We start from the raw sequence: 18,474 nt of genomic DNA on the forward strand, positions 1-18,474 counted from the left end.
CTCCCGGCCCGACCTTGAATTCTTCAGCTTACGGAGCAGTGTTCAGGCTGGCATAACAAAACAAATATCGTCCTCATTGAAGTTAACTTCTGCACGACAAAAATTTTAAGAAGGCGATTCTCTTCAAAAGTATTTAAAAAGACAGTTAACGTTATGAGGCAAAATAATGCTTGCAATGAAAATCTGTGAACATATAAGGGAAATCAGGCTTTTTTATCTTACGCAGCATCATCTTAGAACAAATGAAGGTATTGTAATACGACAGTGGTATATCCCTCGGTATTGGTGAGGCCCCACTTTTGTACTTTGAGTTAGCTCCCTTGTACCTCGCTGGGTGGGCTGGCCCTTCGGGCCACGCGAATAGCCCAGACACCTTCCCTGCGCTGAATATATTCTGCCCGAGTATTTTGTCTTCTTTCGTCTTCAGGGGGTCTCGGGATGCTACGGCATTGCTTATTGTTTTGCCTATTAAATTTGTATCCAAATGCTTATTATTAAGTGGCCCTAAACTCTTCACAAATATTTTCTTCATGAATCAAACATTTCACATATCGCGTCTGCAGTGACACTTAATCAATTGCGTGTTTAAGCAAATGTTAGTGTAACCAGACAATTGCATAAGACAGGCTACCTCCAGGGGAGTTGTCAAATTTTCTCAAAATGGATTTTTAAATGCATGTAATACCTTGCAAATTTTTTTCGACAGTTTGATCTTTTCTGTAACTTAGGCAAAATAATATAATAATTTTAAAATATTACTAGTCGGATTATTCTGATGTTGAAATACCTCCCGTTTGTTGTTGTTTAAATTTGTTGCGTGCTTTGGGTACTCTTTAAGATTGGCTGCATTTCTCTGCTTCTCTCCGAGGGATGATTGGTGTCAGTAACATTACTAATAGGATGGATCCAGTCAGTTTGAAGTCCCGGGTTTTTGTCGGAAACCTAAATACACTTCATATCCAAAAGCCCGAACTGGAAGCCATATTTTTGAAATATGGTGATATAATTGGCATTTCGGTACATAAGGGCTATGCCTTTGTCCAATATGCTAACGAAATGCACGCACGGTCAGCAGTGCGTGGAGAGGATGGAAAAACTTACTTTGGCATGGAGCTAGGTAATAAAGTGTTGTCCTCTGTTGCTCTCGCGATCACTCCTTCTACATAGGTCACCTTATTTTTGCTCTTCAGCTCCATGTTCGTTCTTTCTTTTCATTTCTCTTGATTTTGAAAAAGTTTATACCCTTTTGTTGTTTATGGGTCTGCTATCTTTTTGGACTTTGAACCCGTCTTTTTTCTTTATATTTTGGATGGATTTATCGTAGACGTAACTATAGCGTCTGAACCGAAAAACCGTAAACGTGGACGCCCTAATGCCGGAAACACTTTTTGGTAAGCTTCTTTTACAAAGCCTTGTTGTTGGCTGTCATTTTTTAATATACCCTCCTTTGATTTTGTATAGCAATCAACCCAATCTGATCGATCTAGCGCTGCAAAATCAAGCACTAGCTGCCATCGGCGGGCAGTTTTCTCAGCTGGGCTTTATGAGTCACCACCAGCAGTGTCGCTATAACAACACTAGCAATAACAGTCCTTCAACAGTTGGGTTCAACATGCCTGGTATTTTCGGCAACCCATTATTGAATACCGCTCCAAAAATGCCAAAGCTATCGTTTGCAGCCTCTTCACGTCCACCACACCATCGTCGTATTTCTCATCCACAATCATCAGCTTCTACAGCAAAACGCACTCGGCTGGAGAATCCTCAGGTTGGGTCCTCTTCTACCGGTAACAATAGATCAACTAATCTCGTCCCTCTGATTGCGTCGAAACGGGGAAGTGTCTCCCCCAAGTCCACCGCTTCTGGCGACTCGTCGTCGTCTATTTCTAAAAAGAGAACTTCCAAAACCAACGACTCAGTCATTTTGGACAAGCTCTCTGGCATGACCGTTGACAATGGCTTTGACTTGCAATCAAGTGAGTTTTATTTTTTCAAGACTATTCAATTTATGTTGGTTGTTAATGGTGAAAAGTAGTACGTCACTTAGTAGGATTCAAAATATACGCGTGGCAAATGGTTTTATCGTGAAACATGGCCATCACTGTGATATTTAGCTTCGAGCATCTTTAGATTAGGTGTTAGCTGTCCAAATATTTTCCGACTCATTCATTTTGATTTCGGCTTGATGGTACTTTCCATTCGTTATCACAGGAAGCGCTTTAACTGATTTTTCAACAAATGCACCAGCAGAACGTTTGTAGTTGTGTAGTTTGGCACGAGTTGCCTTTTGAAGGTGCGGATTGCTTGAGTAATTATGCAGGCGGTATGGCGTCTAGGCGGTGTTTGTTTCTTTTAACCTAAATACTTGACCACTGAGTCATTTCGTCAAACGTTTGATGGAGGCGGAGAGACGCCAAATTTTTCTATCCTACCAGCTCCATTAATGAGTTCATCTATACCGTTCCCATCATCCTTGTGACTTTTTCATCAACAGCGCAGAATGAACGGTTGAAGTAACTATGTAGTTAGCTCTTGAGATGTCTTGAAAGGCAGACGCCTCTCCCTTTCCACTTTTAGTTACATCGAGTGAGGGAGAGGATACAACACGAGTTCTTGCTGCTGCGACGGCGGGAGCATCACCGCCGACGACGACGACGACGACAACGTCGACGACGGTGTCCGTTACACCAGCTGTTGCTGCTGCCTCATCCTCCTCTTCCTGCACCGGTGAGGACATCCTCATCTGCGGTCAGTGTCGCCGTCTCTTTGATTGCGTCGACGTGCTTGTTGCACACAAGTCCACCGACTGCTGCTCGCTTGATGCCATTGCTGTCGCCGCTGCTGCCTCTACGCCGCAATGTCGCTGCAAGATGGGTGAGTGGTAACAGTTACCGTGTTGCACGAGCCTCAGATTTTGATTTTGTATGCGCTCTTGGATCCATTGATGCATTTTTTAAAAACTTCATCTCTTCATGGTTAAATCTTCACTCTTGGCGATTTAATTAATTTGTTTTTAGTCGACAAGGCATTTGTAAACATTGCCGTATTTTGGCAAATGGCAGATTCGCTTGTCTTACCTGTTTTTTGTCGTTGGAAGGATGTATGAATAATGGCCCATACCTTCAAAAATTAAAATCGCTATTTTTCCTTGAAATTGTGCATTTAGGGTAACTCGAATCCACCGCTGTCCACTTCTGATAGCAACTTGGCTGCTCACTCCGCGAGGTAGTGGTCCTCTTTCTTCCAAATGTTAACTTGTGTTCTTGAAAGTTGTTTAGTGGGTCAGATTCGGACGCGTGTGGCTTGCGCTAGTAAATGTCGCGACCGCTTTTCGTCACTTTGTTTATTATTGTTTTGGTTTTTTTTTCAAGTTACGACTAACTGCCACGAGTCTTTTATCCACCTCGGCTTGTTAAGGTCTGAGAAATTTCCTTCATTCGGTCGTCAATGGTGTAACACTGTGAAAGAAATTGTTCACTCCCTTCATTTCAATTCAAACCACTCATTTACCAGAGGAAAAAAGGTTCACTTAACATTGACTCAATTTCTCGCCTTGGTGTCTTACCTCTACTTCTCGTTTTAATGCCCCGCTTTAGGCGGTTTTTTGTGCGTATTTATTGATGGGTCTTCTGCAGACCTCGGAAAGCACTTGCCTATTCTCCCCATTTTCATGTGAGGGGCTGCAAATTTGAGATTTACAGGTCTACCATCGCTTCGATTCCTCTATCCATCAAAAGATAAGTCGAGGGACGCTTCCTCTCCTCCTCCTCCTCCTCTCTGCTACCAGTGTTGCCTACTTTTAGCAGCTCTTGTTAATTGTATGTTCCTAGTTAATTTTTGGTGATTTGTTAGTGTGATTGCAGTCATGTGTGTGTAGTGGTGAATTGGAGCACGTTTGGATTGTGTAAGGTCATTCTCTAGAATTCGGTAATAAAAAAGTTAGTAGGAAATTTTGGCCCAGCCCTTTTTTCTTGTCTTTAGGAGGTCTCCTATTTGAAGTCATTTTCAGGTCGGCGGGGATGGAGTTGCCCTAAGGAGATGGGAAAACAAATGGACAAAAAGAGCGAGCAGATAGTTGGCACTGGCTCTTTTCCAACCCTTCTCTTTTTCATATTCATTCATCTCGCTTCTCACTATCGTCCAGCTAACAAATTTTGCCGGGCTTTGGATGCATTTGTCTTCTTTACCTTACTTCCACTTGCGGCTCCTGTCGCTTATACGCACTTATTTTAAGGCATATGGGCATGTGTCTGTGTTCATCTACCGATTCATCTATCTACCTGTCCGACAATCCCGCCATCTACCTCTCTATCTACCTATCCAACCATTGCATCCATCTTCATTTGTGCTCTCCACTATTTTTTCACTAATCAAATCGTATAATGTCAGCTGAAGTTGAGGGATGTCAGTTGAGGCGAGTTACTTTACGGATTTCAACTTCATTACGAGGGAGGAGAGCCTTCTCGACAGTAAATTCACACAACACCTTAGAAGGTGCAGTAGGCGGTCGCGAAGTGTGCCGCCCAGAAAGCATTACTCGAAGTTGCATCACACTCAAAGAGAAGGAGAGATCCTCTTTTATTGATGGTGAAATGCATTACTTCTCACTATTGGTTAAGGTGAATTGAGACTAGGGTGTCATGTCTAATAGGCGTGATGATGAAACACTTTGTTTGCTTCTTTCTCAACTATGAAAATCTTAGTATAGGTTAGGTACATTAATTTCCACCCACATGCATTAAAAGGTGGTAAAAAGTTTCAGATACTTCCAGGTTATTCTCTAAACTGCCCTTGCAGCCTGAGATGTGCGGTTTAGGTCGTCCTCTTTTTTATCTCATAAGTTTATCAAGCAAATCTGTGTCGTGTTTCAGAACATGTTGGTCACCCTCCTTCAGCAAGACACGCGCTTGGCCCTCCTCATTCATTCGTTTTCTGCTTCGTACTTAATTGTCTAGTGCAGGGAAAAGGCGATACTTATCACTTGGAGGGAAAGAAATAACGTTGAGAGAAATGTGGAGGATGAAGCGGTACTTCCTTCCCTCCCAATATGCCAAGTTATGCCTTATGTGGTGAGATTTGTGATTCTCTCGGAAGGGTAAGGTTGGAACTTCATTCCAACTACCCTCGCGTGGTACCACATCGCGAGGGTTAGATTTGGTTTGCACCACAATTGTTTGACATTTATCTAGTGAATGATCGTGTCTGTGGTTCACCGCACATTCACATAATGTGAGCGCAGTCTCGCCGAAATGTAGTAATGTGTGAGGCCCCCGAAGTGTCCCATCGGATTAATTGTACAGACACCAAAAGTCAATTAATCAGCTGAAAACCAATTTAAAAGTGTTTGGTGCGTTTTGATGGTGCTTCCTGTCATCTGTTAATGCTGCCCCCATGGCACCCACTTTCTTACCTTTTACATCAACTCTTCCTTCCCAACCGAGGTAGGGGTAAACAGATTGTTTTGTCGTAAAATTGTTCAGCACTTTTCGTCACCAGTACTAAGTAGTGATCGTCAGTAAGGAAGGGAGGGCCAAAATCTGTTGTATTTTTTTTAGATCTTTAACTTAGCAACACTTTTAGTGCAACCATTTGGATGGGACAGGGTCGTCAATTTGACAATCACGTTAGGTGGGGTGCGCCTTACTTAATTATTATAAGTAGCGATGTTCTGTTGTTTACAGCGGGTGAACCGGATAGCATGGACTGCGCCTACTGCGGAGAGGAGTTTCACAGCGCCTGGGAGCTCGTCTCTCACTGTCAATCGTTGCATAATTTGATTATTTTCACTCTTTCCACCACCAAATTGTTTTCCCCATCTATGAAAGATGAGGAGGAAGCGGAACCGCCGAGTCCGCAGCAACCAGAAATTGGGGAGGAGGAAGAACGTAAATTGAAGGAGGAGGTGGTTGAACAGCCTTCGCAAAACGAAGAAAATGCTGTGCATTCCGATGAAGACTACGAAGACGTTGATGGAATTGGTGGTTTTGGCAGCAGTGAAGATACTAAAGTCCCTATTTGACTTCGCCGGTGAAATTAGGGTTTCTTGGTGCATCTGTGTACAGAACTTTGCGCGCTTCCATCCTTCCCTCTCTTGTTATCCTTTTCAGTTCAAACTACTTTCCCCACTCCCTCCCTTTTGTATATGCATTCGAGCCTTTTGGGTGATTTTGCCATTACATATTTATCTCATTGCGCCTCCTCGATAGGATTACTATCTGTAAGAACTTGATGTTGACATACGGAGGCGAGGAAGGAGAGAAGCTGTCGCAGCTACCCCTTGAATGTACATGTTGCCTCTAACTGTTCCGCTACGAGATGCAGGTTTCCGCCTGTCGTTTTACGTGGGTGGATGCCACCTATTAAAGGTTGGGTTACTAAACGATGTATTGGAGATTGAAATGCTACTGGAGGGACGAACAGCCTTCGCAAGACATGCTGTGCCTCATTTTTTCACAGCACATGAGTGTAAATGGGTTCCGACAAAAGTCCCACCAGATAACGGTGAGGTCATCTTTCCTTCTAAGGCCTCATAAGGGTCCTAGGGTTTCTTTCTCATTCTCGGCGGTTGTGTCCGCAGCCAACTAGAGGTTCGAAGTGCTCTGCAGCATGAGCGGCTCACAAACCGCCTACAGGCACACCTATTCACCGCATTGTCGCCCACTCCTTGATGCCGAGATAGACACCTCGTGCCCTAAACTGCGTTGACAGCCAATTTGTACGATAGGGGCAGCGACGATGTGCTCAACTACGACGAGGCATTCTTCCTCAACCAAACCATCGTCAACGACTGACTATTTGTCTGAAAAAAGAAGATCGGAAGATCACTGCAATGATCCAAGCACCCTTTATTGAAATAGCCAAAATCTGTTGGGTTTAGACACGATCTATAAATTTGGAAATCGCACACACAGTATGTACAACAATTTCGTCACGTTTTTGCGCACTTTTGTTTCTGGTATTTTATGTAAAAAAGGAGTGACAGTGGAATGGATGCAAATCACGGTGAACGTGGAAGGACTGTTACGAGATTGCTAAGCGATGTCAATTTGGCACTGCTGGGCGGAAGCTCCTCATTACTCCGTTTGATCAGCTGCATCAGCTCCTCTCCTAAAGGAGAATAAAAACAGTCATGCCAAAGGAACGCAGTCAAGACCAACGATTTGGACCCAATGCTAAAACAAAGTGGATAAAACACGAACTTTGTAGAAAATGTGCCAATTTCTTGTCACCAGCGAGAAGGGCAAGGGCGCTTGGCGTGTCTCCATTGGCATCTCCACAGCCAGTGCAGGCGCCAGCCCGGACAAGAATTTCGCAAATCCGTCGACGCTTACTTGCTGCTGCCTTATGTAGCGCTGTTTGCTTTCTAGGGTAAAAAAAATGCCATTTGCAAGATATAAGCGAGAACAACACTTTCGGACTGAACCTTCATTATTTGTCGAGTAAAGGTATTCATCGGTGCTGGATCTAACGAATAGCACCGTTATCTGGCATATTCCCTCACCTTTTGTAGTCCCGCAGTTCCAGCAATTCCTTGGGAGCTGTAGAGAAGAAGAGGAAAATTCATTTACACCCTTTTACTTACAAAGGTAATAAGTAGGTGGTGAGCAGGTACCGTTCTCAATGAGGTATTGGACAACGTTAAGGCGTCCGAATTTGGCTGCATGATGGAGACCGGATTTTCCAGTGATATGATCTACTACCATTGGTGAAAGTCCAGCCTCCAGTGCACTTTGGACGCCCTGGATGTGTCCAGATCGGCAGGCAGAGAGGTAATCTGCATTTAAAAAAATGTGATTTTTACAGTTGTTAAGGCGTATTATCAAGCTTTAAGCACATCTTTTCAGTACAACTGCTCAGATAAAAACGCCCCATTAAAATCAACGAGATTTTGAGGCTGAAGGAACCTCTGCGCTATGCTCCGAATTCACTACCCCACCGTCTTCTCGTAAATGGAATGACACTTTTGATAGTTAAATGACAAATCTTGTATCTTCGTGGATTTGTCGTCGATAACAACTGAAAATGTTGACATCAATGCCCAGGACGGGGCGGAGTACTCAACTACCCTAACTGCGCTTTATAAACTTGAATTTCAAATTGGCAATTCATTGCAAATTGGGTGAAAATGAAGCAGGAACGCAATGATATGATCTCCTTACACGCCTGGAGTTTATTCTTAACGAGACCGTGAAAATTCAGGGCGAAACCCGGATCACTGGTCACAGAGATCTTCGCCAACGGTATATCTCTTGCATGCGATGGTGTTTCAGCCACTGAACTCAGGCAGTTCAGTGACTGGACAGGATTGGGCGCCACACCAACACTACTCTCCTTGATACGTTTGGAGGTTGCCAAAGAGACTAAGATTTTCGGAGGCATTCTACGCCAATGTCGCCAATCGGGAAAACATCCGTATTGGGTGGAGGCAATGGAGGAAGTGGTGTTAGCTCCATCGTTATCAATGTCGTCTGGGGCGCCTCCGTCTTCGTCATAACGGTTACGATATTCAGCCTGGGGGTAGACACTACTAAGGCCTTCCGCAGTCGAGTCGCTGAGGTTGGGACAAGAGAAGGAGGTACCCAAATGTGCGGTGAAACTGACTTTCTTGAAGACCTCCCTTCGATGGAATTCCGCGGAACTGGGAAAAATAACACATTATCTGCTTTTTGCAAACAAATGGCCTACTTAAATACTTGTAAGTAGAAAATAGTGTTTCACGTTTCACGAACAATGATTTGGGGCTCATCCGAACGTTTACTCACAGTGATTTGTGTAGCAAAATCCGCTTCATTCGGTGTCCATGACCAACCTGGATTAAAACATCAAAAACTATAGCAAATGTAGATTTGAAGAAAAATTAGTCAGTTTTAAACGTACTTTTGCGTTCACAGGACCGCAAATATCCCAAGGTATTTGTGAACTATCAGACGTTTTTCGTGAAATATCTGCAGAAATTTTGAGGAAAAAATGATACGGTTTCCACATTATAATTGCGAACAGATCGATCTTTTTGTCCTTAATATCATTTAAAAAAAATACTTGCCTTCTGAAAGAAAGAATGGACCAACACTGCAGCTCTTCTCGTGCATTCCGTCCTGACTAATTAGAAACAGCTCATTGTCATTTGACAAAATGTCTGTTATAAAATGCGCCGATTCCATGTGTGGATCGATGCCATATACCTGGCCGTTGATGGCTGTCACTGCCGCAAGAATAATTATAAGATGAAAAGACCACATTTATTTGCAAAATTCCAACAGCAATACTGACTTACAGTCCAAAAATATCCACTTGCTGGGAAGGGAGACAGCATTGCCACTGGAATTGGGTGGATTTCGCGAATGTTTTATCTGACGCCGCACTGCATTGAGGTCAGCGTAGGCGCCTATTCGAAGGCTGGCAAAGCGTTGAGCTGTGCGCAGACAAAAAATGCATTTTTTAACAAGAACTGTAGCATCTAACCGGAAAAGCCTCACGTTTCCCACACGAAGGAATCGTAAGACAATCACCTCAACTGTAGTTTGAAGGTATTTAGCGAGCAAGGTCATAAAATACCGGGTAAAACACTTACCAGTTTTGCACAGATGGTCAAGTGATTCGGGGACCTCGTTATGGCCGGGGTAGATAATGTAAATTTTTACCAGTCGACCACTTGCGTCAAAACTAAAAAACAATTTCGAGTGGTTAACTTGATCACCCGATCCGGAAACAATCGGCTAAGCTGTCACAGTGAGTGCGGTGATGGTAGGGCGCATTCTGGCTTGAGGCAATGGGTTATCGCGACACAGAAGGAGGCTTTCGAAGGAACCAATAAGTCCATTCACTTATTATGGAAAAGTTGTAAATGTTTCCGTGATTAAAAGTGCAAATTTTAATCAAAATGGAGAAAATAATTTCCAGTTCAACCACCGCCACCAGAAAAAGAAAAAAACGGTTTTTCTTCACATAAAAAGTAGTTAATAAGGTGAGGAAAAAGTGGTCATTAAATGGCAAAATGATTGTTTCAGTTGTTAAAGTGATACAAGAGCATGTGAAGCTAGCTTATCAACAAAATGATGCGAAATATCGTGTAGACTTGACCGGATTTTTGAAATGGGGCAAAAAATGAGGCAAGTTGGGGAAAAGATACGTCAGTACACCCAAAAAGAGACCAAATGAACAAATTTAAACTGAATTAACATTGGACTGTGCGTATTACTTAGTATTACTGACTATGCTAATTTAATGGTGTTATACTACTTACATGACTTCAGTTTGTTTAATGATGAACTTAAGAGTGCTGCACTATTGAGAGAGGAAAGGGTGGAGACTCACTGAGCTGGCGAACTGCCTTCAACACGACGTGTCTTTTGCACAACGAAGACTTGATTGCACAACCGAATGTCGATGGTTGAGGGAGCAAGACGACATGGCTCACCATCTATCTGCATTGGAATGGTCTTTCTGGTGATTAGATGGGCCTCGGAACACTGACAGATTCGGTCACCGTGGCCACCCATTTGTAAAGTTGCCTAAAAACAGTAACATCGATGGTTTCTAAGGTAATTTATCCGTGGAATTGACTTCAGTGGGAAAAAGTCTGCGCCGCTAATGACCTCAAATTCTCATGCATTTGCAGTAAAGGTACCTCTAGACTGGTTTAGGCGGATGTCTTCAAAGGTAGCTCAGTCGCTACACTACATGTCCGATACCACCTGTTCCTCGTGAAAGACAATGAAGACTTTCAAAGACACTCCAAAGTACGACTTACAAAGAAAGGCATGTGATGTGGCAGAATACGCAAGCACAAACAGAAGGGAACCCATCCAAGCTTGTAAGAGGCAACGCCGTAATCGAACTTACAAATTTTTACACTGTGCTAATCCATTCACCCAAAAACTGTTACGAGTGATGTGGAAGTGCGACGACCACAAAGAGTCAAAATGATATCTGTTCTAACTATGCAGGGATACAACAAGACTCCGCATCGTCTTGCAGTTTGGTCTCTACGTTGGTGGCATGAAGGTCCACAGCTGATAGTTGGATAAATACTCAAATCATTTTAACAGGTAAGCAAAACTCAAAAAAGGAAAAAAGTGATAAAATATAAAATTTTCCATAGCAAAACGCACTAATGTGGCTGTAGTTAGGCCAATAACTTCCAGCTTCTTATCATCGATACTTTGCTGCAGCTCAGGGTCGGAGGAGTGACCCCACGGATCAGTCCCAGCACTGTATCTGAAAAGAACCGAAAAATATTCCAAAACGGGTACTTTGTGGCAAAAAAAATTATCCTTTCTAAACGAACATTCCTGCAATTGATTGACTAACACCAACCAATCAGTGCAGAGAACCAGTTGTGAATTTGTGCCGATCGCCCAATTAGGTACGTGCAAGATTTTTCTTTTCCAAATTCTAACTATTAGAATGAGTAAACTGAAATCTCTTTTTTTCAACTTTGTTATACAACTTAAAATTTTCGGATGTACAAACGGTAATTGCTATTGCAGCGATATTTACTGGAGTTAAAAAGGATCCGCAAAAATTTCGAATCAATGAGAACATCAAACAAGAAAACTTCTCAGCGTTAAAGACCTACTTTGGAATGTTCAAAAATAGCAAGACATGTGGTCGCAGTTCCTTCAACTTGTGGCTCATGTCCACTCCGTCGCACTAAAATTTAAAAGGAGGAAATTTTTAAGGTGAAATAGTCTACAAGTATCACCACTAATGCAAAAGAGTAGCTACAAGCCCCTGTTCCGTGCCAATACGGCATTAACAAGATGAAACAATATGCCTGTAAATAATCCAGGTCCTTGTCACGGTGCCGTAGAAAAGAGGGAAAATAAAGAAGGGAGAAGATCTGCTTATCTTTAGCGATCTGGCGACACACCTCATGTCTCACTCGGGGGCAGCAGCTACATGGCATCTGATTGTGTTAAGCTTTTGGTCGTTTTTTCCCCATTCCTTTTTTGTGTTGGTGCAAAAAAAGGTGAAAATGAATAGAAAGAAAGAAACTACCAACCTCAAGAGTGACATAGTCGGAGAGATCTCGCCACGACCGGCGTATTAAATCCATTCCTCCGACCTGTGGAAAAAGAACAGCAAAAGTCATTTGTTTTTCCCCTCTAACAAAAGATGCCCGAAGTAATAAAATATTAATGAGATAGCGGTCATACCCCAGCGTAGAATATCTTATTCTTCAAGCGACTGTTGAATCGGTCCGGATTAGCCTCTGCGAGGAAGGGGATAAAAAGGAGGCGGAGAAAAAAAACAAAAGTGTGAAGTAGAAAACTCTTTCAGTTGTATCGCCTATCATTAGAAAAAAAAAGTTATGTTTTTAGAGAAGCCAAGAGCCGAACTCCTCATAATGCCATTTTGGTTAGTGCGGGGGTGGGGGGGAAAGAGACGGCGCCCTTCCCCTTCTCCCTTTTTTCTGGTACTGCGGACCAAACACCCATAATTAACGGGATGCCGGTAAATGTAATTAAAGGCTAATTATTTATTTACCTTTTTGCCACCCCTAAGACCACAAAAACATTTTATTTCACGAGGAGGAAGAAGGTGAAAAGGTCAGAAAGGTAACCGAGGAGGCGACAGGTCAAAAAAGTCAAAAAAGAAATAAGCTTCTTCAGCAATGGCAAAAGGATCAGCGAAAACTTTTTTTCATCTTTCGCCTTCCTTCTTTAAAAGAAACACTTACTTCATTTTTTCTTAAAAAAACAAAGCTCCTTCAGACATGGGAAAGCAAATGGAATGTCAGAGTAGTGATACATTTTCCAAAATTCACGTATGAAGAAAATTTCCATTTTTGCTTTTCAGGGCAAAAAAGGGGGGCAGAAATTTTAAAATCCCACATTTTCACTGACAGGTTGGAAAAAAGGTATCTCAAATGATAGAATCTCTCACCCCCTTTGAAGAGGGCTAAGTGGGTGCTCCGATGGGGAATGGGGGGGGGGGAGAGCCACGGCTTTTTGCAGAGGTGGTAGTCATATCCTGTCAAAAGGGATCATTTACTGCATACAAAAGGTCATTACTACTCCCGTCCGGTGTGACACCCCACCGAATCATTAGGCGGTAGGCAGGCACATTTTGCACTCGATGACCTTGACACCTACAGTTTAAAAGGTCACGATTTCTACTTTCCACCTTTCTTCTACATATTAAAAGTGCATTTTCTTAGATAATTACAAGACTGATTGCTTCCTATGTTTCATTATTCGAAAGAAAGTTGAAAAGATTTATCTGAAGCTCTATTTTCGATGTAGGCGATCTTATTACATCGTGGAGAGGATCAGAGGTGCAGTAGGGTAAAGACAGAACACCGAAACATCGACAGCCCATGTCAGATAAGCAACTCAGTGACTCACTACTTGTCAACAAATCTGTGACAATATTTTATTCTTCCTGGCGTTCTTGCTCGGAAAAATTAGGGAAAATCTGGCGTCACATATATGTGACACCGGTTGAGGACGTATTAGAATATGGTTTTAAAAAATTTGATAAGGAATTAACTTAAGCATTGGGCGAAATACCTCGGGACTCGTGGAATTCCAGCGCAGTAGCAGCATCAGCACCAAGAGAAAAGTAGTTGTTCATCACATTTAAGGGCAACTTATCCGACATTTGTACCCCGCCACCTCCACTAAAAGAAGACATCTCGATGTCGTCCTCGAGGTTGAATTCGGTTGAAGTGAGTGGGCGACTTTTAATGTTCCATCTGTCGAAAAAAAAGACAGTATCCAACAGGTTAAAGAGACAGCATAGAACAATCTGTCGATTAAGCCATGGGATGGATGGTCATCCGTCTACTGCAACCGCACAATCAGACGAAACGGTGGTGGTTAGGTAAGTGAGATGCAGGAACCGTTTTCTTCTGCCCTTTCCTCCACCAAGCCTATCGCTATATCGATGTTAACCAGGTCTTACACCGGTCAACTCACCGGTCCAGAAGAATGACGCGACCTTCTTCAACTGAAGTTAGGATCTTCGTCAACGGCTCGTCTACATAGCCCTGAAAGAGGTGTTGAAAGAAATTCCTCACCTAATTTATAAAGTTATACGACGAAAAGTGAGCCATCTCTTGCAACAATTGCGTGGAGGCCGTATTATGATGTAGGCAGTATTTTAACGAAATCTGCCTCCCAGGCGGTTATTTAAGCAATGAAGGAATTGTATAACCTTTGACAGGAGGCCAAAGGTCAATCAAAAAGGCGGGACTCCCATAGCCTAGACCCAAAAAACAAGTGGTACATCTAACTCACCGAACCCCATTGAAGAGTTCTGGCCAGGTCATTTCCAGTGCCTAATGGGAGAATGGCCACAGGAGGAGTGGGATGGAGATCGAGAGAATCGATTTCTGAGAGGATCCATCCCACAGTTCCGTCACCACCACAGACAAGGACACGGACATTTGGTAGACGACCAAATAACTCCAGACTGGAAGGTATGAAAAACATCCAAATGAGGGCAAAGGTAGCATGTTGATGGGATCACAATTTACCGTGATTTGTTAAAATAGATGGATGCGAGGAGGAAGGATGCTAAGAAATAGAAGCCGAATCTAAGGACAGACACGACCAACATTCTATCACCGCAGTTAAATGCTACATTGGTACATCTATTCCTCTAGCTGCTGTATGAGCTCCAGCACTGCGCTCTGGTCCACTTGGCGATGCGACGCGTCCTCCCGTTGGAGGACACCGAATAATCAGAACAGCATGAAGCCCAACATTGTCAAAAAAGAATCCTAAAAAATGACCCGAGCGTGAACTAAGGCCTCACAACAGCACCAAACTAACCTTTAAAACGAAATGTCAAAGTTGTCAAACCTGGGGTTAAAACATCTTATAGATACCGATCTAAGTTCATGTCGTTTTGGGACAGGGAACTGCTGGAGACGCCCTAAAGCCCAGGAAACACCCTTCGTTCAACTTTCCAGGGGTTAGCATTTCCACGACTAATCCTCGAACATTTAAGACGGTAGAGTAACCATCCCTCCCTCCTGATTGGCTGATATCACAAAGAGATGTGCTTTAAGGGGGCCGATAATCACTCTAAGGCCGAGATCGAGTAAGTAACATAAGCGGGCGAAACCTGGATAGGATCGCGTGTCGCCGACAGTTTCTATAATTTGGCCGTCCGCCAGATCTCACGCACACACACAACGTGCCTCCCAGGCCTGCTCGAAAGACAACGACACCTGCAACAAAGACCTCGCCTCCTTCTCACTTTAGCTGGGGGGCTCGACACCATCTAAGCTCACGCAACGGTCTATTTGACAGGCGAAAAAAAGTTGAACTGATTCTGACAGGATTTGACTGCTTCTGACAACCGATTGTCAGAACCGATTCCCTTCAACCCTTCAAGTCTCGGAGGAACGAGGGAAGGAGAGCGGAAAAAATGAAAAAAAATTAGGTGCCAAATACTTATATTCGAGCTCGGAGAAATTGTAAAAAATGTGAGTCTCGTTTTTTGGCTCAAAACAATCGACAGGGAGACAGGACAAAGAAACGGGCCTCACCTCTCCCTCTCGTCGTGTTTATTCAAAAGGTGCGAACAAGTAAACAAAGTTTGCTATCTCTTTTTGACAATTTGACAACCTGGAGAGAAGTTACTAGAACATTTTTTAAAAACTCATTCACTGCCTTGCCCACCCGTTTCCTCCTCCCCCCTCCCTTTAGTCCTACTGAATGTGGTTCGGCACCATGAAATTCACCTGACTTTTTTTTCTTTTTTCCCGACCCTTGATACAAAAGTATAAAACGATGGATAATGCTTCATTTTATGTCTGGTAAAGAACACTCAAGAAATTTTCGGTTGCGTTGGGAGGGATGAGAGCGAAGGCAGACTAGTAAGTGACAAGAAGCCTAAATGGTCCTCTGCCAGGTCTCATTGCTTTTAAAATTTAACCAAAAGGAGTAATTCTCTATCCACCTTTGGCATTTTTCGTGGTCAAAGAGTGGATTTGTGTATGCCGAGGAGGCACACTCGAGTTTAGAGTTCATCTAAAGGTTATTTGAAATATTTGAGAATTACCTTACTGGAGTAAGAATTGTGAAGCAAAGCCCTAGAACTGCGGCGCGAGGGGATCACAAGAAAGCTAGACGAGACCAGCGGATCTGGCTTCAAACAAGAATGACAAGTGTGTGGTTCTCAAGTTAAATCAACTGGAAAGTCAACAGGAGGGAGCACTCATTTATAACCTTTGAGCTTTGAAGTCAAACGGAACACCCATCCGCCCATTGGTTCACCTGTTAATTTGTCCAGTCATTCATTAAACCTTCCAAATCTGTTTTTTCTTTTGTCCATCCATCCCTCCGTCCTTTCTCTCATCCACCTCTTCGTCTAGCCATAAATTCAAAACTTCAACAACTTCACAACTGCCAACGATCGGCACTATCCGTAACTCACCCCAATCTCGGTCCTCCCTCGGTAAGACTGAAGATCTGTCGCGGATTCAACAGACCCTGGAACTTTTTCAACAATTTCACACCCTGATTTCCTCCAGCTTTGGGGTTGATAAACACCACAAGAGGACAGGTGGCACTTCGACATGACGGTTTCACCACGAAAGGAAAGTCACACGTGGCCGAGGAGACGGGCCGTGGAGAGGCAAGAGGAGAGGGGAGGCGGGAGAGACCGGTAGCTGATGCGCTGGTCGTTACGACAAAGTCACCTGTGAAGTTTGAGTTGTGATGACGGTTATCAAGGACCTCTACAGATGCCGAGGGCTTCAGCGTTACAGGCGCCAGGCTAAAAGCGGGATTGGAGGGGCTGCGACAGAAGGATACGTCTTTGGAGGCCTAGGACGTTAAAAGCGGACCCGATTAATTTAATTTTTACGTACTAAAAGAGCTCCAAAATAAATAATTATTTTTTGGGAAAAATTCCAACACTGATGAGAGGTTGAATGGGCGGATTGACACAAAGATATCGAGAAATTTGAATGAATGGAAGAAAAGATGAACAGATAAACAGATGATGGAAGTGAAGGGTTGGTGATTGCGCAGCTGGAAAAAAACTTGAGGGAAAAAAGTCACACATCGATGGTACAATTTCCGAAGTTCGTTTATTTAAACAATTCATTGGGATGGCCTTAACAATGTTCAAAAGGGAAAAGAATTATTCTGTCTTTTTTTCAAAGCCAAAAGTTCTGATGACTTAGTGATCCAAATGACCTTGGGAAGGGGGAAATTACAAGTTAAGCTCAATTTTAATTTCACAAAGATGTCGAAAACAGCATTTAAAGGTGGTTGAACAATGGGGGGCCACTTCAGCAATTTTGAATAGTGTAAGGGAGGAAGAATTAGTGAAAGACTTGTCTTTTAATCTTGGCTTTTCTACAACAGATAATTGAATAAAATTGACGTGATTTGCCGGGGACGAAAAAACTCCCCTGCCGGAAATCATCTTTCATTACCACAGTAGCCTTTCAAAATCAGCCTGGAAAAAACCTCTGGTTACTTCAAGTTGACAAGATGACAGCAAAAAGGTGCAGTCAATGGGGCGATTGTCTTTTCCATTTTTGACCTTGCAAATGCGTTAACTTAAATAGACTTCTACCACCGATACAAAAACGAAGAAGAGAACAAGGTAGTCGAACGAACCATCTCCTGTTCGATGCAGTTTAAGACATCCAATGTGGATGTAGAATCAAAAGGAAATTTACTTTGACTCATCACTCCGTATTCTAATTTTGCATGGGCAAAATTATCAACTTTTTCCAAAAGAGACCTATGATTGAGTACAAGAAAGTTTCGTGTTACAAAAAGCGCACTTCCAACAATTCTTGAAAATCAAAGTCGATTATTCCTGAGCTCAGGACAAATTTATGTGAAGGTAACCGATCATAGGTGGAGAAAGTGCTCAAGACAACTGGTCACATTTTACTTCTTATCATGGTACAGAGGTTCTCCTTAAAATTTAATGTCTCGTAAATAGAAAATAGACAAAAATGGGCCGATAAAATCCCATTTTAAATAGAGAGCACTTAACCAATCAAAATTGATCCTTGTGCTCAAACTAGGCCAATAAACGCTGGTAAAGAGCCTTACTAACTCAAACTATCTAGGACGAAAACACTCCAGCGGTGGTGTTACATCTTTGTTCTTCGATAAGGCGAAAATTCCATTGCTTATTTGTAAAAATCCACAGTTTAAAGACAATGGCTTTGCATAGCATTTTGAGGATTTCATTGGTTGACCGTTCATACCGTGATTGGCTGATAGCAGATAACTGAGTAGCACACTAAATCGTGATTAGTTACTAGAGAGGCATGACTAAATTATTCAATTAATTGGCTAAATAAAGATTAATAATCAAGAACTTGTAAAAAACTTACGCAAAAAACAGCAATCATTCGATATTCTTATTAAAAATCGGCATTCTAATTTAAAAACCTATTAAGTTCCCTAGTTAGAATGCTACGATAACACCAGCTAGCGGGAATGAAAGCATTTTCCCGGCTAAAGGAAAAAGTCGATTTTTGCTCCC

At 42.7% G+C, this 18,474-nt stretch overlaps 2 protein-coding genes across 2 annotated transcripts; one reads left to right on the forward strand and one right to left on the reverse strand. All coding sequences in view use genetic code 11, as the record gives it.

Annotated features, from left to right (window-relative positions):
• Positions 1-870: 870 nt before the first annotated feature.
• Positions 871-6,019, forward strand: EGR_06870 (Heterogeneous nuclear ribonucleoproteins C1/C2; the record flags this gene model as incomplete). Its single annotated transcript, XM_024496119.1, has 5 exons — positions 871-1,117; positions 1,325-1,391; positions 1,462-1,976; positions 2,578-2,874; positions 5,682-6,019. 5 exons carry the CDS (start codon positions 871-873, stop codon positions 6,017-6,019), a joined length of 1,464 nt encoding a protein of 487 aa, XP_024349431.1.
• A 978-nt stretch (positions 6,020-6,997) lies between these two features.
• EGR_06871 (Diacylglycerol kinase zeta) lies at positions 6,998-17,660 on the reverse strand (the record flags this gene model as incomplete). The annotated part of the gene is made up of 18 exons (XM_024496120.1): positions 6,998-7,107; positions 7,200-7,363; positions 7,502-7,538; positions 7,583-7,774; positions 8,160-8,638; positions 8,719-8,809; positions 9,275-9,412; positions 9,572-9,663; positions 10,315-10,511; positions 11,112-11,217; positions 11,579-11,652; positions 12,005-12,067; positions 12,159-12,214; positions 13,515-13,699; positions 13,923-13,993; positions 14,244-14,418; positions 16,393-16,784; positions 17,589-17,660. The coding sequence occupies 18 exons, from the start codon at positions 17,658-17,660 to the stop codon at positions 6,998-7,000; spliced, it is 2,694 nt and encodes an 897-aa protein (XP_024349432.1).
• Positions 17,661-18,474: the final 814 nt, after the last annotated feature.

This window comes from Echinococcus granulosus (assembly GCF_000524195.1).
Source record: "Echinococcus granulosus chromosome Unknown EG_S00065, whole genome shotgun sequence".
In the NCBI taxonomy this organism is placed as follows: Eukaryota; Metazoa; Platyhelminthes; class Cestoda; order Cyclophyllidea; family Taeniidae; genus Echinococcus; species Echinococcus granulosus.